Source organism: Oryzias latipes, chromosome 4 (genome assembly GCF_053564925.1).
Source record: "Oryzias latipes strain Hd-rR chromosome 4, Olatipes_Hd-rR_3.1".
Taxonomy (NCBI): domain Eukaryota; kingdom Metazoa; phylum Chordata; class Actinopteri; order Beloniformes; family Adrianichthyidae; genus Oryzias; species Oryzias latipes.
The window spans coordinates 9,946,459-9,966,318 of NC_136240.1; the positions used below are offsets into that span (position 1 = coordinate 9,946,459).

Genomic DNA, 19,860 nt, shown 5'->3' on the forward strand with positions numbered 1-19,860 from the left:
TTTACTGCTATTTGGGTTTCAGCCCTTTCTGCTTTATTTGAACAGGACGACGTGGTTTGAGGCTCCAGTTGTGAGTCTTTCTACAAAACATGTCTGATCTGTTTACACATGTTTCGTTTTATGCCTTAGACATGAGCATTTCTCCATCTGAGATGTAGTTTTAGGGTTTCTGACATAAAAGCTTCTAACATGTCCCCTCAAATGATTGGACACCATGAAAAATCAGACTTGAAGATCTAACTCTCTGATTTGGGTCATTCTGATTGGTGCATATCACCTGTGGTTTGTCTGATACCATAATGTGGAGCAAACATTTACTTTTATTGTAAATAGATCTCAGATTTGATGGAGATAAAAGCAAATGTGTTTTCCTGTAGCTGAAGGCTCACATTCCAGCCCCCCATGGAAGAGGGGCTGCTTTGGTTTTGGCCCGGGGCTCCTGCAGGCCTGGCGGGGCCAAAGGGCTGAGGGTTTGGCATCATCTCCATGGTGACGGAGACTGATGTCCACCTGCGTGGAGCTTTGGTTTCCACCGGCAGCGATGAGTCTCGTTGTGCGCGTGGAAGATGGAAGCCCCCACCCCCACCCCACCGCACCCCTTCAATTTCAGTGGCAGCGGCGGCATCCGTCTCCGTGGTGACGTCCATCATCTTGTGACAGCCCCCGCGCTCTATGGAGACGCGCTAGTATTGACCAAATTCGCTCGCGCGCGGGCGCCGCAGAGAGCATGTGGATGAATAAATGATGCCGCCCCCTCGCTGAAGATGGGGGCTGGCAGGAGAGGCTGCTGAAAAATGCATCCTTTGGAGCGCCGGTGCCCCACTTACGGAGATGCTCTTCGATTACCGGAACGTAAATAAGACCCGGACTCTGCTGGGGGGGGGGGGGGGGGGGTCACCAGCTCACGGTGACAGAATCACGCGTGAGGAGAAGCATTACATGACGCGCCAGAATGAACTTCAGCCTGTTTCAGAGATTACGGAAGTCCCAGTTTGAGACCAAAAACGTCACATTTCGAGCTGAAAATCCTCCTCAGAGGAGCATAAAAACTAGTGTCCCGGTCCCGCGCGAGCGCCGCCGTTACCTTTGTGCATGCCGGTGTAGCGGTCCTTCAGAACTGTCAGCTCGTGGATTTTCCCAAACTGTTCGAACAGAGGCTTCAGGTCCTTCTCCTCCAGGTTCCGCGGGATCTGCCCGATAAACAGCTTGATGGCATCCTGGTCTTTCATGGCGCCGCTCTCCGGATGGATGCAAATGGGTTCGGACCCGTTCATGGGTTTGGGGGACGGGTTTTGGGGGTTCTGGTGCTGATGCGTGGTGAGGAGGAGCGGTGGCGTCGGGGGGGAGGGCGGTCCGGCGGAGAGCAGACTGCAGAGAGCGGGCTGGAGCTGCTGCTGCTGCTGCTGCCGTCTTCCTTCAGTCTGAGTGGATCTGGCCATTCTGAGCCGCGAGCGGAGTGGATAATAATGACAGCACGAGTGCGCGCGTGCGCACACACACGCAGAGGGAGCGAGCACTCAGCTGGAAACCAGGCTGACTTCCATCCGACACATGACGCACGCGCACACGCTGTAAAAGCGAGCGGGCGGGGGTGTCGCACGTGCTACAGCGACATCTAGAGGTTTTTACTGGAAAACGCAGAAAAGGCTGACATTTTTTTGTGTCTGTTGAGGAAAATCCAAAGTTTCTCAGCAGACATTTGATGCCAGGAAAGTTTAAAGCAGCTTTGACCCAGAAGGACGTTAAATAAAATAAAAAGACAAAGTAGAAAACAGCTTTGCATTAACAGCATGTTAAAACTACAGAATATGCTAAAATCAAATATAAGAAACCATACGACCAATAACAGGAACCAAAGTTTAATGAACATATTTAAATATAAGCAACTCAGAAACAAGCGAATACAAAATGAGTGGGGGAAAAAACAGATGATCTGACAACAAGACAGTCAGATAATTAACTGAAATGAAGACAGCTGTGATAATGAAAGCAGCTAACAGAGGCCTGAACACAGAAAGAGAACCAAACAAACCAAAAGAAAGGACGGGTTGATGAAAGAAGCAGAATCCTTCTTGAAGGTACGGTATGGGTCAGTACTGGGGCCTGTTTCACAAAGGAGGTTCAACCAACTCTGAGGTCAAACCTGAACTCTGAGTTGGTCAATCGAGAGATTAACAACTCTGAGTTTTCAGTTTCAGAGAAGCTGATCCGAGTTAGATCAATCAACTCTGAGTGGACTGATTCGGAGGTAAGCGTCCGCACCGCGACTATAAGAAGCCATTATCAATGGAGCGCAGATATCACGAGTCACCATGGCAACCGTGGAAAAAAAGAGGTCTGCGTATTTTTCGCCAGCTGAACTTGACGTGCTGCTGCAGAGTTACAGTGAATATGAGCACATATTCCAGAAGAAAAGCAACACCGCTGCATCTGCAAAACAGAGACAGTTAGCGTGGAAAACATAGCTGCTCAAGTTAATGCCTAAGTTTGCATTTAAATCATTGTTATAAAATATTGTCTGTAACAACTTTTTAAATAGCGTAAGGAGTGAAATAAAAAATGGGGATATTTAGGTGTACTTTTGAAGTGTTTTTCCTGGTGTAAATGCATGAAATGCTGCATAGTGTACAGAACCAATCTGGGGGAAAATGCATTTAATGTTGATAATGTTTAGATGACTTTTTTGTTAACCTTCCCCTCTAGCAAACGTTGGTCAGTTTAATATTAATACATGCAATTGTGTTTTTAAAAGTGAACTTTTGTCTACTGTTGAACCTTTCGCTGCACGAAGACTTCTCCTTTCTTTTCTCTCGTCTTTCCGACGCGCAGGGGAGATTTCCTTCAGGGCCGAAGGGAATTCTCCTTCGGGGTTCACTTCCCGTTGGAAACCCTCAACCTCCAGAGCGGGAATGACACCTTCCCTTTATTTAACTAAGTGCTCCGTCCTCCGAACACACAATATATACCACGCACACACCTCTGCTCCGTCCTCCCCCCCCCCCCCCCCATCTGCACCTGCAATCGCCCCTCCCCTTGTCTCTCGTGGATCGCACCCCGCTCAGCACACACACGCTGCAACACTACCCCTGTATTGATCAAGTGGTATAGGTTTATATGGGATTAAGAAAGTAAGCAGTGCTAGAAAATTGTGTTTCCAAAAAATAATTGTTACATTAATCTAATTCAATGTCCCTGATTTCATTTTCACGTAGATGCAATCCTGCAGGAATTAAAAGAACATGGCAGCAGTTAAAAGTGAAAAAGAAATCGAGTCTTCTCAAAATCCTCGTACGACGTAAATGTAATTCTCTATGAATTAATGCAGCCTCCTCGTCTATTGGGTCCTCCAAAAAAGAACAAGCCATTCTTGTCACTTAGACCGTCTCTGTGTGACGGAAATGTGGGCAATGAAGGTTAAAGCGAAAAATATGTCGTTCGTCTTTAAAAAGGGGAGGGGACCGGCAGAAACTTCGAGTTTGGAGAATAAAACCTGCTCCCGACCAGGTTAGGTTCACAGCATAAGTAACCATGGATACTGACTCCGAGTAAAAGTTACCTCTCTTTCAGAAACGGGTTTGACTTACTCTGCTTTCTCTGGTTTAACAAACCTCCCATTCTGAAACGGAAAACCCAGGGTTTCCCTGATTTCAGGGTTTATGAACTTAGAGTTTACACTTAACCTCCTTTGTGAAACAGGCCCCTGGTGTGGTGCTAAGATATTTTCCCCTGCCAGAATTTGTTTCCCCTGTCGCTGCACAACGTCTGGCTTCCTTGTTTTGTTTCGCAGCACTTCGATTTTGCCCCAAAAACCCTAAAAAGAAGGTGGATGTTTACAATATACGTAATTTCTGCAGCTTTTGGCAGTTTATTGTCATATTTGCATCATTTGCCACATATAAGCCTGAGACCGGGGAAACACATTCTAGCAGGAGAAACGTATCTTGGCACAACACCTGTGCAGGGGCCTGTTTGTTCAGAAAGGAGGTTAAGTGTGAACTCTGAGTGCGTTAACCCTGAAATCAGGGAAACCCTGGGTTTTCCGTTTCAGAATGGGAGGTTTGTTAAACCAGAGTAAGCAGAGTAAGTCAAACCCGTTTCTGAAAGAGAGGTAACTTATACTCGGAGTCAGTGTCCATGGTTACTTACGCTGTGAACCTAACCTTGTCGGGAGCAGGTTTTATTCCCTAAACTCAAGGTTACTGCCGGTCCCCTCCCCTTTTTAAAGACGAAGCGGTATTTTTTGCTTTAACCTTCATTGCCCAAATTTCCGTCACACAGAGACAAGTGAAAAGAATGGCTTGTCCTTTTTTGGAGGACCCAATAGACGAGGAAGCTGCATTAATTCGTAGAGAATTACATTTACGTCGTGCGAGGATTTTGAGACCTAGGGCCTGTTGCACAAAAGTAGAATTAAGACATCCGGGATAAATGACTAAGCTGAGCTCAATGAATCCAAAACATGTGCGTCCAGGCTTAATCGGTTGCACAAAGACCAAGCCAGGATGAGCAGACACGGATTCATCAAGCCAGGTGTAACCAATCCTGGATAGGTGCGCGCTCACGGCTCACTCAAGCAGACCCCGCCGAAGATCACAGATAAACTGATTTACCATGGCAACTAGAGCCGCGTACCTTTCCCCGTCGGAAGCACAAATCCTCATGGAGGCATACGAGGAGGTAAAAGATATAATTAAGAAGAAAGGCAACACCACCACAGTGATAAAGCACACTCAAGATTTTTTTAAATTAAATTACCAGCCAATTAATTTTATGAAAATGTAACTTGTCATTTCAACCAGAAAATGTTATGTTTGTAAATCTTACGTGAATTAATCATGTCGATCGTACATAAAAATAATACATTTAAAAGTTACTAATTTCAATCATGTTGATCCAACATGATACCGTTAAATTGGATACATTAGTAATCGCAAGGAATTGTGGGATTCCATTTTCTTTGTCTATCTGGGTAGATTGGGGTCTAAGTGTGAGTTTTTGTCCATGGGTTTTATTGTCTAGCTCTAGCTGTTTTACTATGTTTTAACTAGTGATTTAAACTGATATGTTTATTTCTTTTCTGCACCATGAGTTAGAGTTTGGTAGAGGATGATTACCAACCCCCTTGTGCGGTAAACTGTTCATGTGACTTAATACAGAATTCGCGTAATTTGAGTTCCTGTCTTGTCATGTGGGACATTACTGCGTATTTAATGCCTTTGATGTGAAAATTAAAAGACCCATTGGTTGAAACTTTAGAAAACTTTATCAATGTCAGATGTATAAATAAAATTAAACCAAAAACTAACAATTTAAGTTAGATCAACATAAATTGTGTTGGGTAGTCGTACCAATTTAAGTTGAATAAACTGAATTTAATGAGGTGTGACCAATTGAAGTGATTCAATTTAGTTGGATCAACTTTTATCCTTTGAGAGTGAGCAACAATATTAATTTAAAGTTGGGTCCAACTGCAGTATTTAGATTGAATCAACTTAAATTTATTAGTTTGAACCTAAGTACATTGAGTAGGACCAATATGATTCATTTTTGTTCAAGTAAAGCTATCTAATCATGTGGAAATCATTTCCATAATTTTTTTATGTTCATTCAAAGTGAACGTTTTTTGAGTGTAGTTTACCTGCTTTGTTTTGTCCTTATTCAATAAAGGAACATAATGTTACACATTGTGCTTTCATATTTTAATGGAATGTGTATTATTTTATATGACAGAGTACTAGGGCCCACTAAGGAAAATAGGATAAAGTCATAAATTTACGAGGCTGGTTCTTTCTGCATAAAAGCAACATATTCTTTTTACAGTTTTGATAGTTATGAAAATGTAATACTTCATATTCTGGCACATCAGCATGTCTTCGTTTATGAAACCATGAATGAGCAATGACATAACTATTGGTTTCCATTTGTGGCGACTGCTGACTGACATTAGGGCTGAGATTAATCCTGGAATTTAGCCTGGTCTGGAGCAGGCTAGCTCCACAGAATAAATCTCCATGGTAACTTATACCATAACATATCCTCCTGCCCCCTATCCAGCTTTAGTGCAACCGGATTGGGGATCAATTGAGCCATGATCCCCAAGATATCCTGGCTTAATCCCTTATCCTACTTTTGTGCAACAGGCCCCTGGACTCGATTTTTTTTTTTTTGTCATTTCCCCATATGTTTTTGTTTGAGCGTTACCGCTTTTCGTTGCAATCAATTACATATATACAATGAAAACAACATTAGGTATTGCTATACAAAGCCTACATCCATGACATGCTCAAATTTGACCTGATTGAATTATGTTTTTATACTTCATTTTTAGCTGCTGCCATGTTCTTTTAATTCCTGCAGGATTGCATCTACATGAAAATGAAATCAGGGACATTGAATTAGATTAATGTAACAATTACTTTTTGGAAACACAATTTGCTAGTACTGCTTACTTTCTTAATCCCATATAAACCTATACCACTTGATCAATACAAGGGTAGACAAAAGTTCACTTTTAAAAACACAATTGCATGTATTAATATTAAACTGACCAACGTTTGCAAGAGGGGAAGGTTAACAAAAAAGTCCTCTAAACATTACCGACGTTAAATGCATTTTTCCCCCAGATTGGTTCTGTACACTGTGCAGCATTTCATGCAATTACACCAGGAATAACACTTCAAAAGTACACCTAAATATCGCCATTTTTTATTTCACACCTTACACTATTTATAAAGTTATTACAGCCAATATTTTATAACAATGATTTAAATGCAAACTTAGGCATTAACTTGAGCAGCTATGTTTTCTTACGCTAACTGTCTCTGTTTTGCAGATGCAGCGGTGTTGCTTTTCTTCCGGAATATGTTCTCATATTCACTGTAACTCTGCAGCAGCACGTCAAGTTCAGCTGGCGAAAAATACGCAGACCTCTTTTTTTCCACGGTTGCCATGGTGACTCGTAATATCTGCCTCCATTGATAATGGCTTCTTATAGTCGCGGTGCGGACGCTTACCTCCGAATCAGTCCACTCAGAGTTGATTGACCTAACTCCGATCAGCTTCTCTGAAACAGAAAACTCAGAGTTGTTAATCTCTCAATTGACCAACTCAGAGTTCAAGTTTAACCTCAGAGTTGGTTGAGCCTCCTTTCTGAAACAGGCCCCAGGTGTTTTCTCTGAAACTGCAACATTGACTTTTTTTGAGTTTCTTCCACTCCTTTTAGACACCCGTTTTTGACCAGGAAGACGTGTTTCGTCTCCTATCTTTAGGAGAGAATCCCTAAAAAGACCCATTACAGGATCAATAACTCTTTCAGCTTTTTGGAAGAACTGCTGTATTGACTCTTGGCTGTATTGACTCTTGTAATGACCTGTGTTTATGTTTCACTGCTCATTGTTTTGTTCCTTTAGAGATTGCTTAAGGGCTACACAGCAGTGTCAGTATGGTCGCTTCAGTCCAGGATCTCCAGATGGATCTTTCCGTGTTGAATTTGGAGGTTTTCTATTTATTTCTATCAGTCCATACATGCTGACTGGTGACTCCAAATGATGATGCTTTAGGTGTGTGTGTATGTGCGAGCAAATATGCGTGCAGGAAAGGGTGTGGCCTGTGATAGACTGACGACCCACCTGGCGTGTACCCCCCCCCCAATACAGTTTAGGACTTCAGCATCCTCGTGACCCAGCAAGACAAAGCGGATGCAGAAGATGCTTTTACTCAGTATTCCATATTTTGTATTGGGTTAGATTCCCGTCATCCATCTCACCTGTTCCAGCTTCAGGTAACTCGGCTGTTTCAGTGTCGCTTGGACTTTCCCAGCCTTACCTTCGTCATCAGTCTGTGGGAGCTTACGTTTGGTGGACCACTGCAGAGCAATTGACAGTGCTCCAGGTTTCTAGGGTGGATATCACACACCCTGACCTCGAGGACACAGCATGGATGAGGAAAGCACACCGGCCGCTGCCTATCCTCAGGGCGGAGGTGCATCACAGAAAGTTTTCTGGAGGCTGCGGCTCCTCTGGAGGTAAGGACAAAGGAGTTCACTGTCCTCCCTCCAGGAAATTTCAGCACTCTCTGTACCAGGCCAGAACAACTCACCACCACCATCAAGGACCGTGGTCCTGGCCAGCCTCTAGGTGGAGGTTTGGTACCAGAATCCCCCCACAGACAGCTAAACTCTGAACCTTGGTTCTGGTTCCAGCTACATTTCAAAGCCCAACCTGATGTCAGGCTGCTGCTCATCTCTTCATAAATTTACCCAATTTTAACCTTGGGGCTTGTTTTTGGGTTTTTTTCTTATACTAAAGTGTTGATTTTGTATTTGAGTCATCACATTTGGACTTAAAATCGTTCTTGAACACTCAACTCACAACTCATCCAAATGGCTTCATGACTTAAAGTCCAGATGCCATCAATCAGTCACCTCCATAAATCAGAACCTTCAACAACTTTGTCCTTGTTTTTTCAAGTCAAAACACGGAAATCTTCTTCTGTACACCAGGGGGGTATTCCAGGAAGCATGTTTAAACTAGCCTGACTTTAAGCCTCGCTAACTCTGGGTATGTCGGTTCCAAAAGACCGGGTATGAGTTGGCGTAATTGCGCTCGACTTGGTAACCCTGGGTTAATGCTCGTGCACGGAAGGTACATAAAGACATTAGCAATAGATCGCCGATTTCCGGAGTCACCATGGAAACGCGTGGAGAACCAAAGAGAGCGCAATACTTTAGTGAGACGGAGTCTGAGATTTTAATGACGGCGTATGAAGATTATATGTCCATCAAAAAAGTAACATGGCTGCATCATCAGAAAAAAGAGTTTCTGCTTGTAGAAGAACAGACAAAGTAAACGCACAAGTTTCTGATCTTATTTCCATTTTCCTTGTGACGCATATATATATAATTTTGCCACCTTAAATGAATTACTTCTATTGGTATTTAACTAAACCTGCTCCCGACCAGGTTATGTTCAGAGCATGAGTTGCCATGGCAACTTGACCTACCCTGAAACATACCTCAATTTCTGGAACCGAAAACTGAGGTTATCCATTTCCTTAGCCTCAAACTTACCGTGGAAGCATAACCTGCTTCCTGGAATACCCCCCGGGGGCGGTATTCCAGAAAGCAGGTTATGCTAGTTCCCCCGGTAAGTTTGGGGCTAAGGAAATGGATGACCTCAGCTTTCGGTTCCAAAAACAGAGGTATGTTTCAGGATGTGCTTAGTTCCCATAGCAACTCATGCTCTGAACATAACCTGGTCTGGAGCAGGTTTAGTTAAAGGTTAGTTTGTTTTCAGAGAGGTCAAGCAGCATGGCGTGTCCATTTGAAGATGATTTAGTGGATGAAGAAGCTCAGATAATACTTTTTCCACCATGAGAGGGTGATAAGACCATGGATGTTGGAAAGAAACTTTTTTACATTGATCAACTTAATTATTTGCTTCAGTTAAGCTAATTTTTTTTTAAGTTCAGTCAGCTTAAAAATAACACGTAGTTATCAGACAGTTATTTTCCTTTCATTCAAATTAATTCAATGAAGTAGGTGTAACTTTGGTGCTGCTGTTTGATCGGCACCGCAAGGGATTGTGGGATACCATTCCCTTTGCCTGTCTGGACGGATTTGGTTTAAAGTGTGGGTTTTTGACCAAATGTGTATTTTTTTGTTTGGCTGTTTTACTGTGTTTTGCAGAGTTATTTTGTCCCATTATGCTTAATTCTTTCTGCAACATGAGTGAGAGTATGATGAGGATGTTTAGCATCCCTAGTGCAGCATGAAGTCACAAGAAAAGAAGTTACAGTCAGAGTTATATTAACTGAATCTGTGTTACATGTTGCAAATCTACATTGTTTTATTCATTTTAATATTTTAAAATTTGTGAATATCACGATGATGTGAAATCTACTTGTTCATCCATCCATCCATTTTTCAAACCTACTAAAACCCCTTATGGGTTTATGGCCATGTTTACAACACCCCTTGTGGGCCCCCTTTTTCCCCCGGGTGCCCCCCTCCTGGGCGGGGGCGACGGGCCCCTGCCTTGCTCCTCCCTGGACCAACCGTGGGCCGGGTGGGTGGCTGCCTGGAGTGCGGAGTGGGTCTCCCTTGGGGGGTCCTGACTCGTACCTGGGGTTGGGGCGGGGGGGTGCCCGGAACTCCTGGGTGGTGATGGGGTGCTCGTCTGGGGCTGTGGGCGCCATTCTCCGGTGGGGCCCTGCGTTGGGCTCTCCCGGCGCGGCGGGGGGGCTGCTTTCCTGGTTGGGCTGGGCCGGCGCTCTCTTTCCCTCCGTGCCTCCCTGCTCTCTGGCTCTGGGCGCCTCGCGGCGGTCCTGCTGGCCCTGGCCTGGGTGGCGGTTGTTCCCTGCCTGCTCCCGTGTGGCGTTGGGTGGGGTTCCGGCTGCTGCTGCTGCTGCGGCGGGGGTCTTGGTGTGGGGATGGCTGGGAACTCTCCTTCCTTCTTTACACATTCCTCCAGCCATTTTAGAAGAACATAAACACTCACCTGAGCACAGGTGTTAGCTCACCTTTGCACTAATAGTTTGCGTGATTGAATGAATGAAAATTTCACACTAGTTGGTTTAAAGGCATAAGTATGCGTGTGAACACTATCTGTTTTGTGTACATGTTGACATGTGGACATTTTTGCAGCTAGCAGGTGTGTTTATAACATTTGAGTGTGTGTGTGGACAGGCTCCGCCCTTTTTGTACTACATTTGAACCTTACCGTAATGATAAACAACCAGTAAACTTGTTGCTTTATGCTGCTTCATTGTCTTAGCCCCCCTCCCCTCCTATTATCACCCTCCTAACCCCCCCCTCTCTCTCTAACATCCCTCTCTCTTCTTCCCTTCTTTCCTTTTCCGTCCGGTCCAACACCAAAGATTTTCAAACATGGTTGAAATTAATAAAGTTTTGCCTCAATTACAAAAGGGGTTTATCCAGACATGCCTTTGGTTTGTCTGAAGATTCATAACCCCTGTTGTAAAAGTAAAATATTTCCAACACAAGAGGCCCTCAGCTCTCATCTGCCTGCCCAGCTGTTGGACAGGACAAGTTAAAAAAAAAAAAAAAAAAACCTTATGGGGTCACAGTACTCTATTACTTTCTTATAATTTTCTTTTCTGTATTATACACTGATTGCTTACATTATTGTATCTGTTAGCACTGAACTCAATTCAGCATTACTGCTGGAACTACACTGGAATGACTTCACATGCATCAGTACACATTTTGGCCCAGATTACCATCAGAGATTTTCTTCTGTCAGACACTCAGAATGGATTTCTTTTCCCTCTTAATTCTGTCTCATAACAGGTTTAGCTGGTAGCCTTCTGTGGCCTGCCTCTCATTTCTGCAGAAATAAAATCAAGTTGACCAAAACTTTGCATTTCCTGGTAAATGTTTGGGAGTGGGGTTCCGCATATTTGGCTGACATGTTTTATTAAACCTTAGATTAAAGGACAGGAAGTTTCTAAAAGGAGAGGAGCCTCTCCAACCCTACAGAGGTGGAGACGATCCTGACTTGCTGCGACTGCAGGGAGGAGAGTCTGTATTCCATCCTTAATTTTCATAACAAAGAGAATCCACATTCAACGTGGTTTGGACGCTCCATGAATCTTTATCCGAAGCTTTACTTTATCCTATTTAACACCAAGTTTTGCGTTATTTGTTTCTTTTCTCTTTTATATTTCTTAAAGAAATGGTAAACGGCGTAAACTTCTATACCGCTTATTACCTTCTTCGAAGGCCCAAAGACTGCAGTCACAGTCCCATTCACCTATTCACATGCAGATTCACACGCAGGTGGCAGCTCCGCTGCCTGAAGACTGCATGGCGCCAACCTTCCACCAGAGGCAAGGTGGGATTCAGTGTCTTGCCCAAGGACACTTCAACACATGGGCAGGCAAGGTGGGAATCAAACCTGCAATTTCCATTCAGAGGTCACCCGCCCTACCACTGCACCATGGCCGCCCGAAATGAACGTTAAAAAAACGGATGTAAAGATAAAGCTCCACGCGTCGCTTTTATGCATAGTTTTTCTTTGTCATTTTTAGAATTGATACTGAAAAACAGACAAACATCAATTAATCTTTAGTTGTTCTTGTTTCTGGAGGTTTTCCTTCATCTTCCCGTGGCTCAGAGCATTTCAGGTTGTACTTGAACTTCTCAGCCAGCAGATGGAAACCAAACTCCACCATGATACGAGCCGGTCTTCATGGTCATGTTCCATCATTTGAATCCTGGCTAGTGTTTTCTAAATCGTGGTGGACATCTGTAAGACATCACGTTTAGGTTCAGATGTTTCCAACGATCACATCAGTGCAGTCAGCATAAACAGATTCACACAAAGCTGGCAGGGAGGGTTCAGCAGATCATTGATGACCTCATCGTCTTTCTACACAACTCAATAACACAACATTTGCGTGCGAACAGAAGCCTTTGGTCATTGGGCAGTTGTGTTGAGGGTGGAAATGGCAAAAAGTCATGACGTCTCCTTAAATAAGAGTCTATGGAAGAACCTGAGTCTGAATTTCAGACCAGAGATGATTTTGTTCATCAGGAATGCCATCATTTTCCTCACATTTTTCCCAACTCAGAAGCTGAAGCTGGTTGTGGCTAAAAGGAATCATAAAGCAACAAGTAATTGGAGGTATTTAATTATTCTCCAATACTATTACTCTAGCATCCATGTGGTGATGGAAGATTAGTTTTTAAATTCTTACTATCATTCAAACGCCACTTGAATGCAGGATTTCTCTAAGATGAAACCAAACTGTGATGAGTGGGTTAAACTAGGGATGTTAACAACAAAGATTTGTGATACAGCAAGTCAATTTGACTCAGATGTGTATCAGCTCGTCGTGTCAAACGGTCAAACGGTGCAGTTGGCTGCAGGTGTGGGACAAGGAAATGATCCTAAATTTTCTTTGAGAAAATTCAAAAGAATGTAATTCATCAAACGGATGTTTATTCTTTTGTTTTAGAGAAGAGAAAAATGGGCAACCACATAACATTTGGTTATGTAATGTAAATCATAGTTTAGTTCATAATAAAAGAAACGCCCCGTGAGAAGAACTTCAGATCAGATCTGCAGAGGACAGTTTGTTGTGGGGTAAAGTCAGTTAGAAACTTCCATTATTTTGAGAATTATACATTTTTGATTGATCATAGGGAAAGTGGTTCAGTATTTGTCCACAACTGAAGCACATTCAAGACTTTTGCTTCTGCAAACTATTTTTAAAGAGAGATCAATACTCTTTATACCTATAATGTTGCAGCAGCTCTGGAGGCAGACCCGACAACAGAGATGGTCATTTAAGGGCTGTCCGAATCTAAAATTCCAAAATCTACTGCCCTTGAACTTTCCCAGAAGTCTGCAGTAAACCAGTGGGCACCAATGTTCCCTAGATTGGCAAATATAGATCACAATGCATTACAATTGAACAAATTTTCATTTGAAAATATCTATGTAATTTTTTAAAAATCATCCAAGTTTTCATATCAGAAAACAGAACTCATAGTTTTCATGAAATGTTCGTATTTATTAGGTTTTGACTTTGGCAAATCTAAGAAAAAACAATAAGTAGTGAGCGTGATTCTGAATTTTATTACAGACCAGGACAATGGATAGTCCAGCACTCTGTACTCCTTTAGGGGTTATGTGGAAACTCAGACAGCTGGTGTCTGATGAGAATGTGTGTCAGTGGATGACGACCTTTGACACAGAAAGCCCATGATAGTATATTGGTAAGACAAACACCACTGATGCTCTGAGATTAGCCAATAGATGGTAAACAGGCTGGTGGGGTTGTTTGTTTTGGTAAAATCAAACCTTTCAGGTTCTGCAGAGAATTCAGACAGACATGGGTCCAGTTTTAAACATCATTGCTGGTGGATCAGAAACCATCTGCAGCAAAGTGATGTAGATTCACACAGAGGCTTTATGACACACATTCACAGAGTTTTACATGAAGGGAAACCATGCTCCGTGCTCTAAGCTTGTTGTCTCTTCTCTGTTCAGAAATGCTCTCAAAGTCAAACGCTCTTTGAAGGTTTGATAGATGAAATGAGTCTTCACCTCCTTAAAACAATTACCCCCCCTCAGAAAAACACTGAATTTTCCATGGAAAATGCCGCAGTCACAGTGGCTACAAAACATCAGAAGATCTCAGAACACATTATTAAACATATATTCATCCAAGATGATTTAATGAACACTTTCTTCAAATGTCAGCCTGTCAGTCAGAATGTTGCCACTAAATCATTAGTATGTTTGTTTCTATCCATTGAAAATCCATTTTTCATTTGTTGTATTTTTATTTTGATTCCTGCTTGTGTAGAAGCTGCAACAACACTGATGACGCTTGTCAGATTGGCATTTACTTCAATGACTGGCATTTAGTCTGTGCTGTGGGTTCACCTCAGCACGATGCTGTTTTCAGATGCTCATTTACATATTTTTCCTTCCATCTATCAATTAGAAATGTATTGTCATCCAACCTAGATTTCTGGAATGCTGGATTAAACCCTAACAGTGGGAAATGAAGACGGAGATTTCCAGGGGGGTATTCCAGGAAGCATGTTTAAACTAGCCTGACTTTAAGCCTGAACTCTGGCTGAAATCCGCCTGAACTTGCTTACTCTGGGTATGTCGGTTCCAAAAGACCGGGTATGAGTTGGCGTAATTGCGCTCGACTTGGTAACCCTGGGTTAATGCTCGTGCACGGAAGGTACATAAAGACATTCTCAATAGATCGCCGATTTCCGGAGTCACCATGGAAATGCGTGGAGAACCAAAGAGAGCGCTATACTTCAGTGAGACAGAGTCTGAGATTTTAATGACGGCGTATGAAGATTATACGTCCATCAAAAAAGTAACACGGCTGCATCATCAAAAGAAAAAGTTTCTGCTTGTAGAAGAACAGACAAAGTAAACGCACAAGTTTCTGATCTTATTTCCATTTTCCTTGTGACGCATATATATATATATAACTTATCCAATTTTGCCAACTTAAATGAAATACTTCTTCTTCTTTCTCTTTCGGCTTTTCCCATCAGGGGTCGCCACAGCGAATCATCCTTTTCCACCTCACTTCTATTGGTAACAAATAATTGAGTTAAATTTAATCAACCTAATTTCTTACGTCTATAAAACTCAATAATTGTTTATACAACTCAAATTTATGTATTTATCCAACTAAATGTAAAGAAATGTCAATTCAATTAATATTTTTTCCATCTTAATTAAACATATTTCTTGATCTCTCATATGTCTAAGTATGAGCCGGCAGATATACTCATTTTTATAACAATAAAAAGGACAGGGGGAAAAATGCACATTGCGCTCAAATTCCTTAAAGAATTGTCCATTTTTGTCATTACCTAAATGATCAGTAGGGGTGATATAAACTCATCATCCTCTCCTTCACTCTTACTCATGGTGCAGAGACATAAGCACAGTAGGACAAGATAACTCAGCAAAACATGGCAAAACACAGTAAAACAGCTAAAAAACTAAAAAAATTTGGTCAAAAACCCACACTTAAACCAAAATCCCTCCAGACAGGCAAAGGAAATGGTATCCCACAATCCCTTGCGGTGCCGATCTAACAGCAGCACCAAAGTTACACCTACTTAATTGAATTAATTTGAATGACAGTAAAATAACTGTCTGATAAATACGTGTTATTTTTAAACTGAATTAACAAACAAATAATTTATCTTAACTGAAGCAAATAACTAAGTTAGATCAAAGTGAAAAAGTTGAATTTTCCAACATCCATATGTGGTCTTATCACCCTCTCATGGTGGAAAAAGTATTATCTGAGCTTCTTCATTCACTAAATCATCTTCAAATGGACACGCCATGCTGCTTCACTTCTCTGTAAACAAACTAACCTTCAACTAGACCTGCTCCCGACCAGGGGCCTGTTTCAGAAAGGAGGTTAAGTGTAAACTCTGAGTGCGTTAACCCTGAAATCAGGGAAACCCTGGGTTTTCCGTTTCAGAATGGGAGGTTTGTTAAACCAGAGAAAGCAGAGTAAGTCAAACCCGTTTCTGAAAGAGAGGTAACTTATACTCGGAGTCAGTGTCCATGGTTACTTACGCTGTGAACCTAACCTGGTCGGGAGCAGGGGGGTATTCCAGGAAGCATGTTTAAACTAGCCTGACTTTAAGCCTGAACTCTGGCTGAAATTCGCCTGAACTCGCTTACTCTGGGTATGTCGGTTCCAAAAGACCGGGTATGAGTTGGCGTAATTGCGCTCGACTTGGTAACCCTGGGTTAATGCTCGTGCACGGAAGGTACATAAAGACATTCTCAATAGATCGCCGATTTCCAGAGTCACCATGGAAACGCGTGGAGAACCAAAGAACCAACTTTAGTGAGACGGAGTCTGAGATTTTAATGACAACGTATGAAGCTTATACGACCATCAAAAAAGTAACACGGCTGCATCATCAGCAAAAGAAAAAGTTTCTGCTTGTAGTAGAAGAACAGACAAAGTAAACGCAAGAGTTTCTGATCTTATTTCCATTTTCCTTGTGACGCATATATATATAACTTATCCAATTTTGCCACCTTAAATGAAATACTTCTATTGGTAACAAGTAATTGAGTTAAATTTAATCAACCTAATTTCTTACGTCTATAAAACTCAATAATTGTTTCTACAACTCAAATTTATGTATTTATCCAACTAAATGTCATATTACTCCAATTCAATTAATATTTTTTCCATCTTAATTAATTATATTTCTTGATCTCTCATATGTCTAAGTATGAGCCGGCAGATATGCTCATTTTCATAAAAATAAAAAGGACGGGGGGAAAAATGCACATTGCGCTCAAATTCATTAAAGAATTATCCATCTTTGTCATCATCCTAGTGATCGGTAGGGGTGCTATATAAACTCATCATCCTCTCCTTCACTCTCACTCATGGTGCAGACACATAAGCACAGTAGGACAAGATAACTCAGCAAAACACAGTAAAACAGCTAAAAAACTAAAAAAATGTGGTCAAAAAGCCACACTTAAACCAAAATCCGTCCAGACAGGCAAAGGAAATGGTATCCCACAATCCCTTGCGGTGCCGCTCTAACAGCAGCACCAAAGTTACACCCACTTAATTGAATTAATTTGAATGAAAGCAAAATAACTGTCTGATAAATACGTGTTATTTTTAAACTGACTTAACAAACAAATAATTTATCTTAACTGAAGCAAATAACTACGTTAGATCAAAGTGAAAAAGTTGAATTTTCCAACATCCATATGTGATCTTATCATCCTCTCATGGTGGAAAAAGTATTATCTGAGCTTCTTCATCCACTAAATCATCTTCAAAGGGACACGCCATGCTGCTTCACCTCTCTGTAAACAAACTAACCTTCAACTAAACCTGCTCCAGACCAGGTAATGTTCAGAGCATGAGTTGCCATGGCAACTTGACCTACCCTGAAACATACCCCCATTTCTGGAACCGAAAACTGAGGTTATCAACTTCCTTAGCCTCAAACTTACAGTGGGAGCTAGCATAACCTGCTTCCTGGAATACCCCCCAGGTTTTATTCTCTAAACTCAAGGTTTCTGCCGGTCCCCTCCCCTTTTTAAAGACGAAGCGGTATTTTTCGCTTTAACCTTCATTGCCCACTTTTCCGTCACACAGACAGAGACGGTCTAAGTGACAAGAATGGCTTTTCCTTTTCTAGAGGACCCAATAGACGAGGAGGCTGCATTAATTCGTAGAGAATTACATTTACGTCGTGCGAGGATTTTGAGACCTAGACTCGATTTTTTGTCATTTCCCCATACGTTTTTGTTTGAGCGTTACCGTCTTTCGTTGCAATCAATTACATATATACAATGAAAACAACATTAGATATTGCTATGTAGATGTTTCATATGTCAAATATTGTCAACAAAGCCTACATCCATGACATGCTCAAATTTGACCTGATTGAATTATGTTTTTATACTTCATTTTTAGCTGCTGCCATGTTCTTTTAATTCCTGCAGGATTGCATCTACATGAAAATGAAATTAGGGACATTGAATTAGATTAATGTAACAATTACTTACTTACAATTGCTTACTTTCTTAATCCCATATAAACCTATACCACTTGATCAATACAAGGGTAGTGTTGCAGCGTGTGTGTGCTGATCGGGGTGCGATCCACGAGAGAGAAGGGGAGGGGCGATTGCAGGTGCAGATGGGGGGGGGGGGGGGTGAGCACGGAGCAGAGGTGTGTGCGTGGTATATATTGTGTGTTCGGAGGACGGAGCACTTAGTTAAATAAAGAGAAGGTGTCATTCCCAGAATAACTGTTTTGGAGTCATTCTTAATCCGATCTGGAGGTTGAGGGTTTCCAACGGGAAGTGAACCCCGAAGGAGAATTCCCTTCGGCCCTGAAGGAAATCTCCCCTGCGCTTCTGACCACGGTCGGTCGGAAAGACGAGAGAAAAGAAAGGAGAAGTCTTCGCACAGCGAAAGGTTCAACAGTAGACAAAAGTTCACTTTTAAAAACACAATTGAATGTATTAATATTAAACTGACCAACGTTTGCAAGAGGGGAAGGTTAACAAAAAAGTCCTCTAAACATTACCGACGTTAAATGCATTTCCCCCCCCAGATTGGTTCTGTACACTATGCAGCATTTCATGCATTTACACCAGGAATAACACTTCAAAAGTACACCTAAATATCACCATTTTTATTTCACACCTTACGCTATTTAAAAAGTTATTACAGCCAATATTTTATAACAATGATTTAAATGCAAACTTACGCATTAACTTGAGCAGCTATGTTTTCTTACGCTAACTGTCTCTGTTTTGCAGATGCAGCGGTGTTGCTTTTCTTCCGGAATATGTGCTCATATTCACTGTAACTCTGCAGCAGCACGTCAAGTTCAGCTGGCGAAAAATACGCAGACCTCTTTTTTTCACGGTTGCCATGGTGACTCGTGATATCTGCGCTCCATTGATAATGGCTTCTTATAGTCGCGGTGCGCACGCTTACCTCCGAATCAGTCCACTCAGAGTTGATTGACCTAACTCGGATCAGCTTCTCTGAAACAGAAAACTCAAAGTTGTTAATCTCCCGATTGACCAACTCAGAGTTCAAGTTTAACCTCAGAGTTGGTTGAACCTCCTTTCTGAAACAGGCCCCTGGTTATGTTCAGAGCATGAGTTGCTATGGCAACTTGACCTACCCTGAAACATACCTCAATTTCTGGAACCGAAAACTGAGGTTATCAACTTCCTTAGCCTCAAACTTACCGTGGGAGCTAGCATAACCTGCTTCCTGGAATACCCCCCTGGACCTTTGTCAAATGTTGTCTACATTTATTGACGTCACCAACATGCAGCTTTGGCTATGTTTACCCTGCAGGACCGACATCACTGACATCTCTGAAACAGAAAGCTGCATCAGACCTTTGAACTGCTGTTCAGTGGAGACTGGTGACACTTTACCTGTGTTGAATATCCTAACCAAACTGATTCTTTGCACCAAAAGCCTGGTCAGTGTGTTAACATGCAGTGTTTCTGCAATAAACTGGGACTACAGCAAATGCTCTGGACATCATGGCTGTAGGGCTTCATGTACACTCACACAGACACATATGGGGACACAGAGGTGGGCACTGAGGGCTACATTCCTGCATATCTTCTAACATACCCTGCTCTGTCATGTCCTAATTAGCAAGATGTTGGCCTGTTTTCCAATTCAAATCATTTTTGGATGTATGTAGATGACAGTAATTCATGAATTCAATCATTTAAATGTTAGTCTTCTGTGATGGACTGGAGACCCGTCATGGCTTCATCCTGCATCTAGAATAGCAGGAATATGCTGCAGC

General features: G+C 42.1%; 1 protein-coding gene across 23 annotated transcripts in view; it reads right to left on the reverse strand.

Annotated features, from left to right (window-relative positions):
- Positions 1-1,568, reverse strand: part of celf5a (cugbp, Elav-like family member 5a) — a 172,993-nt gene extending 171,425 nt beyond the window's left edge. For 22 of the 23 annotated variants that reach the window (XM_078946518.1, XM_078946515.1, XM_078946512.1 and 19 more), the window contains exon 1: positions 1,085-1,568. In XM_078946518.1, coding sequence (XP_078802644.1) covers positions 1,085-1,439 — 355 coding nt within the window. In that variant the 5' untranslated portion in view covers positions 1,440-1,568. The remainder of the gene's footprint in view (positions 1-1,084) is intronic. The other variant, XM_078946523.1, reaches the window with a different exon arrangement.
- Positions 1,569-19,860: the final 18,292 nt, after the last annotated feature.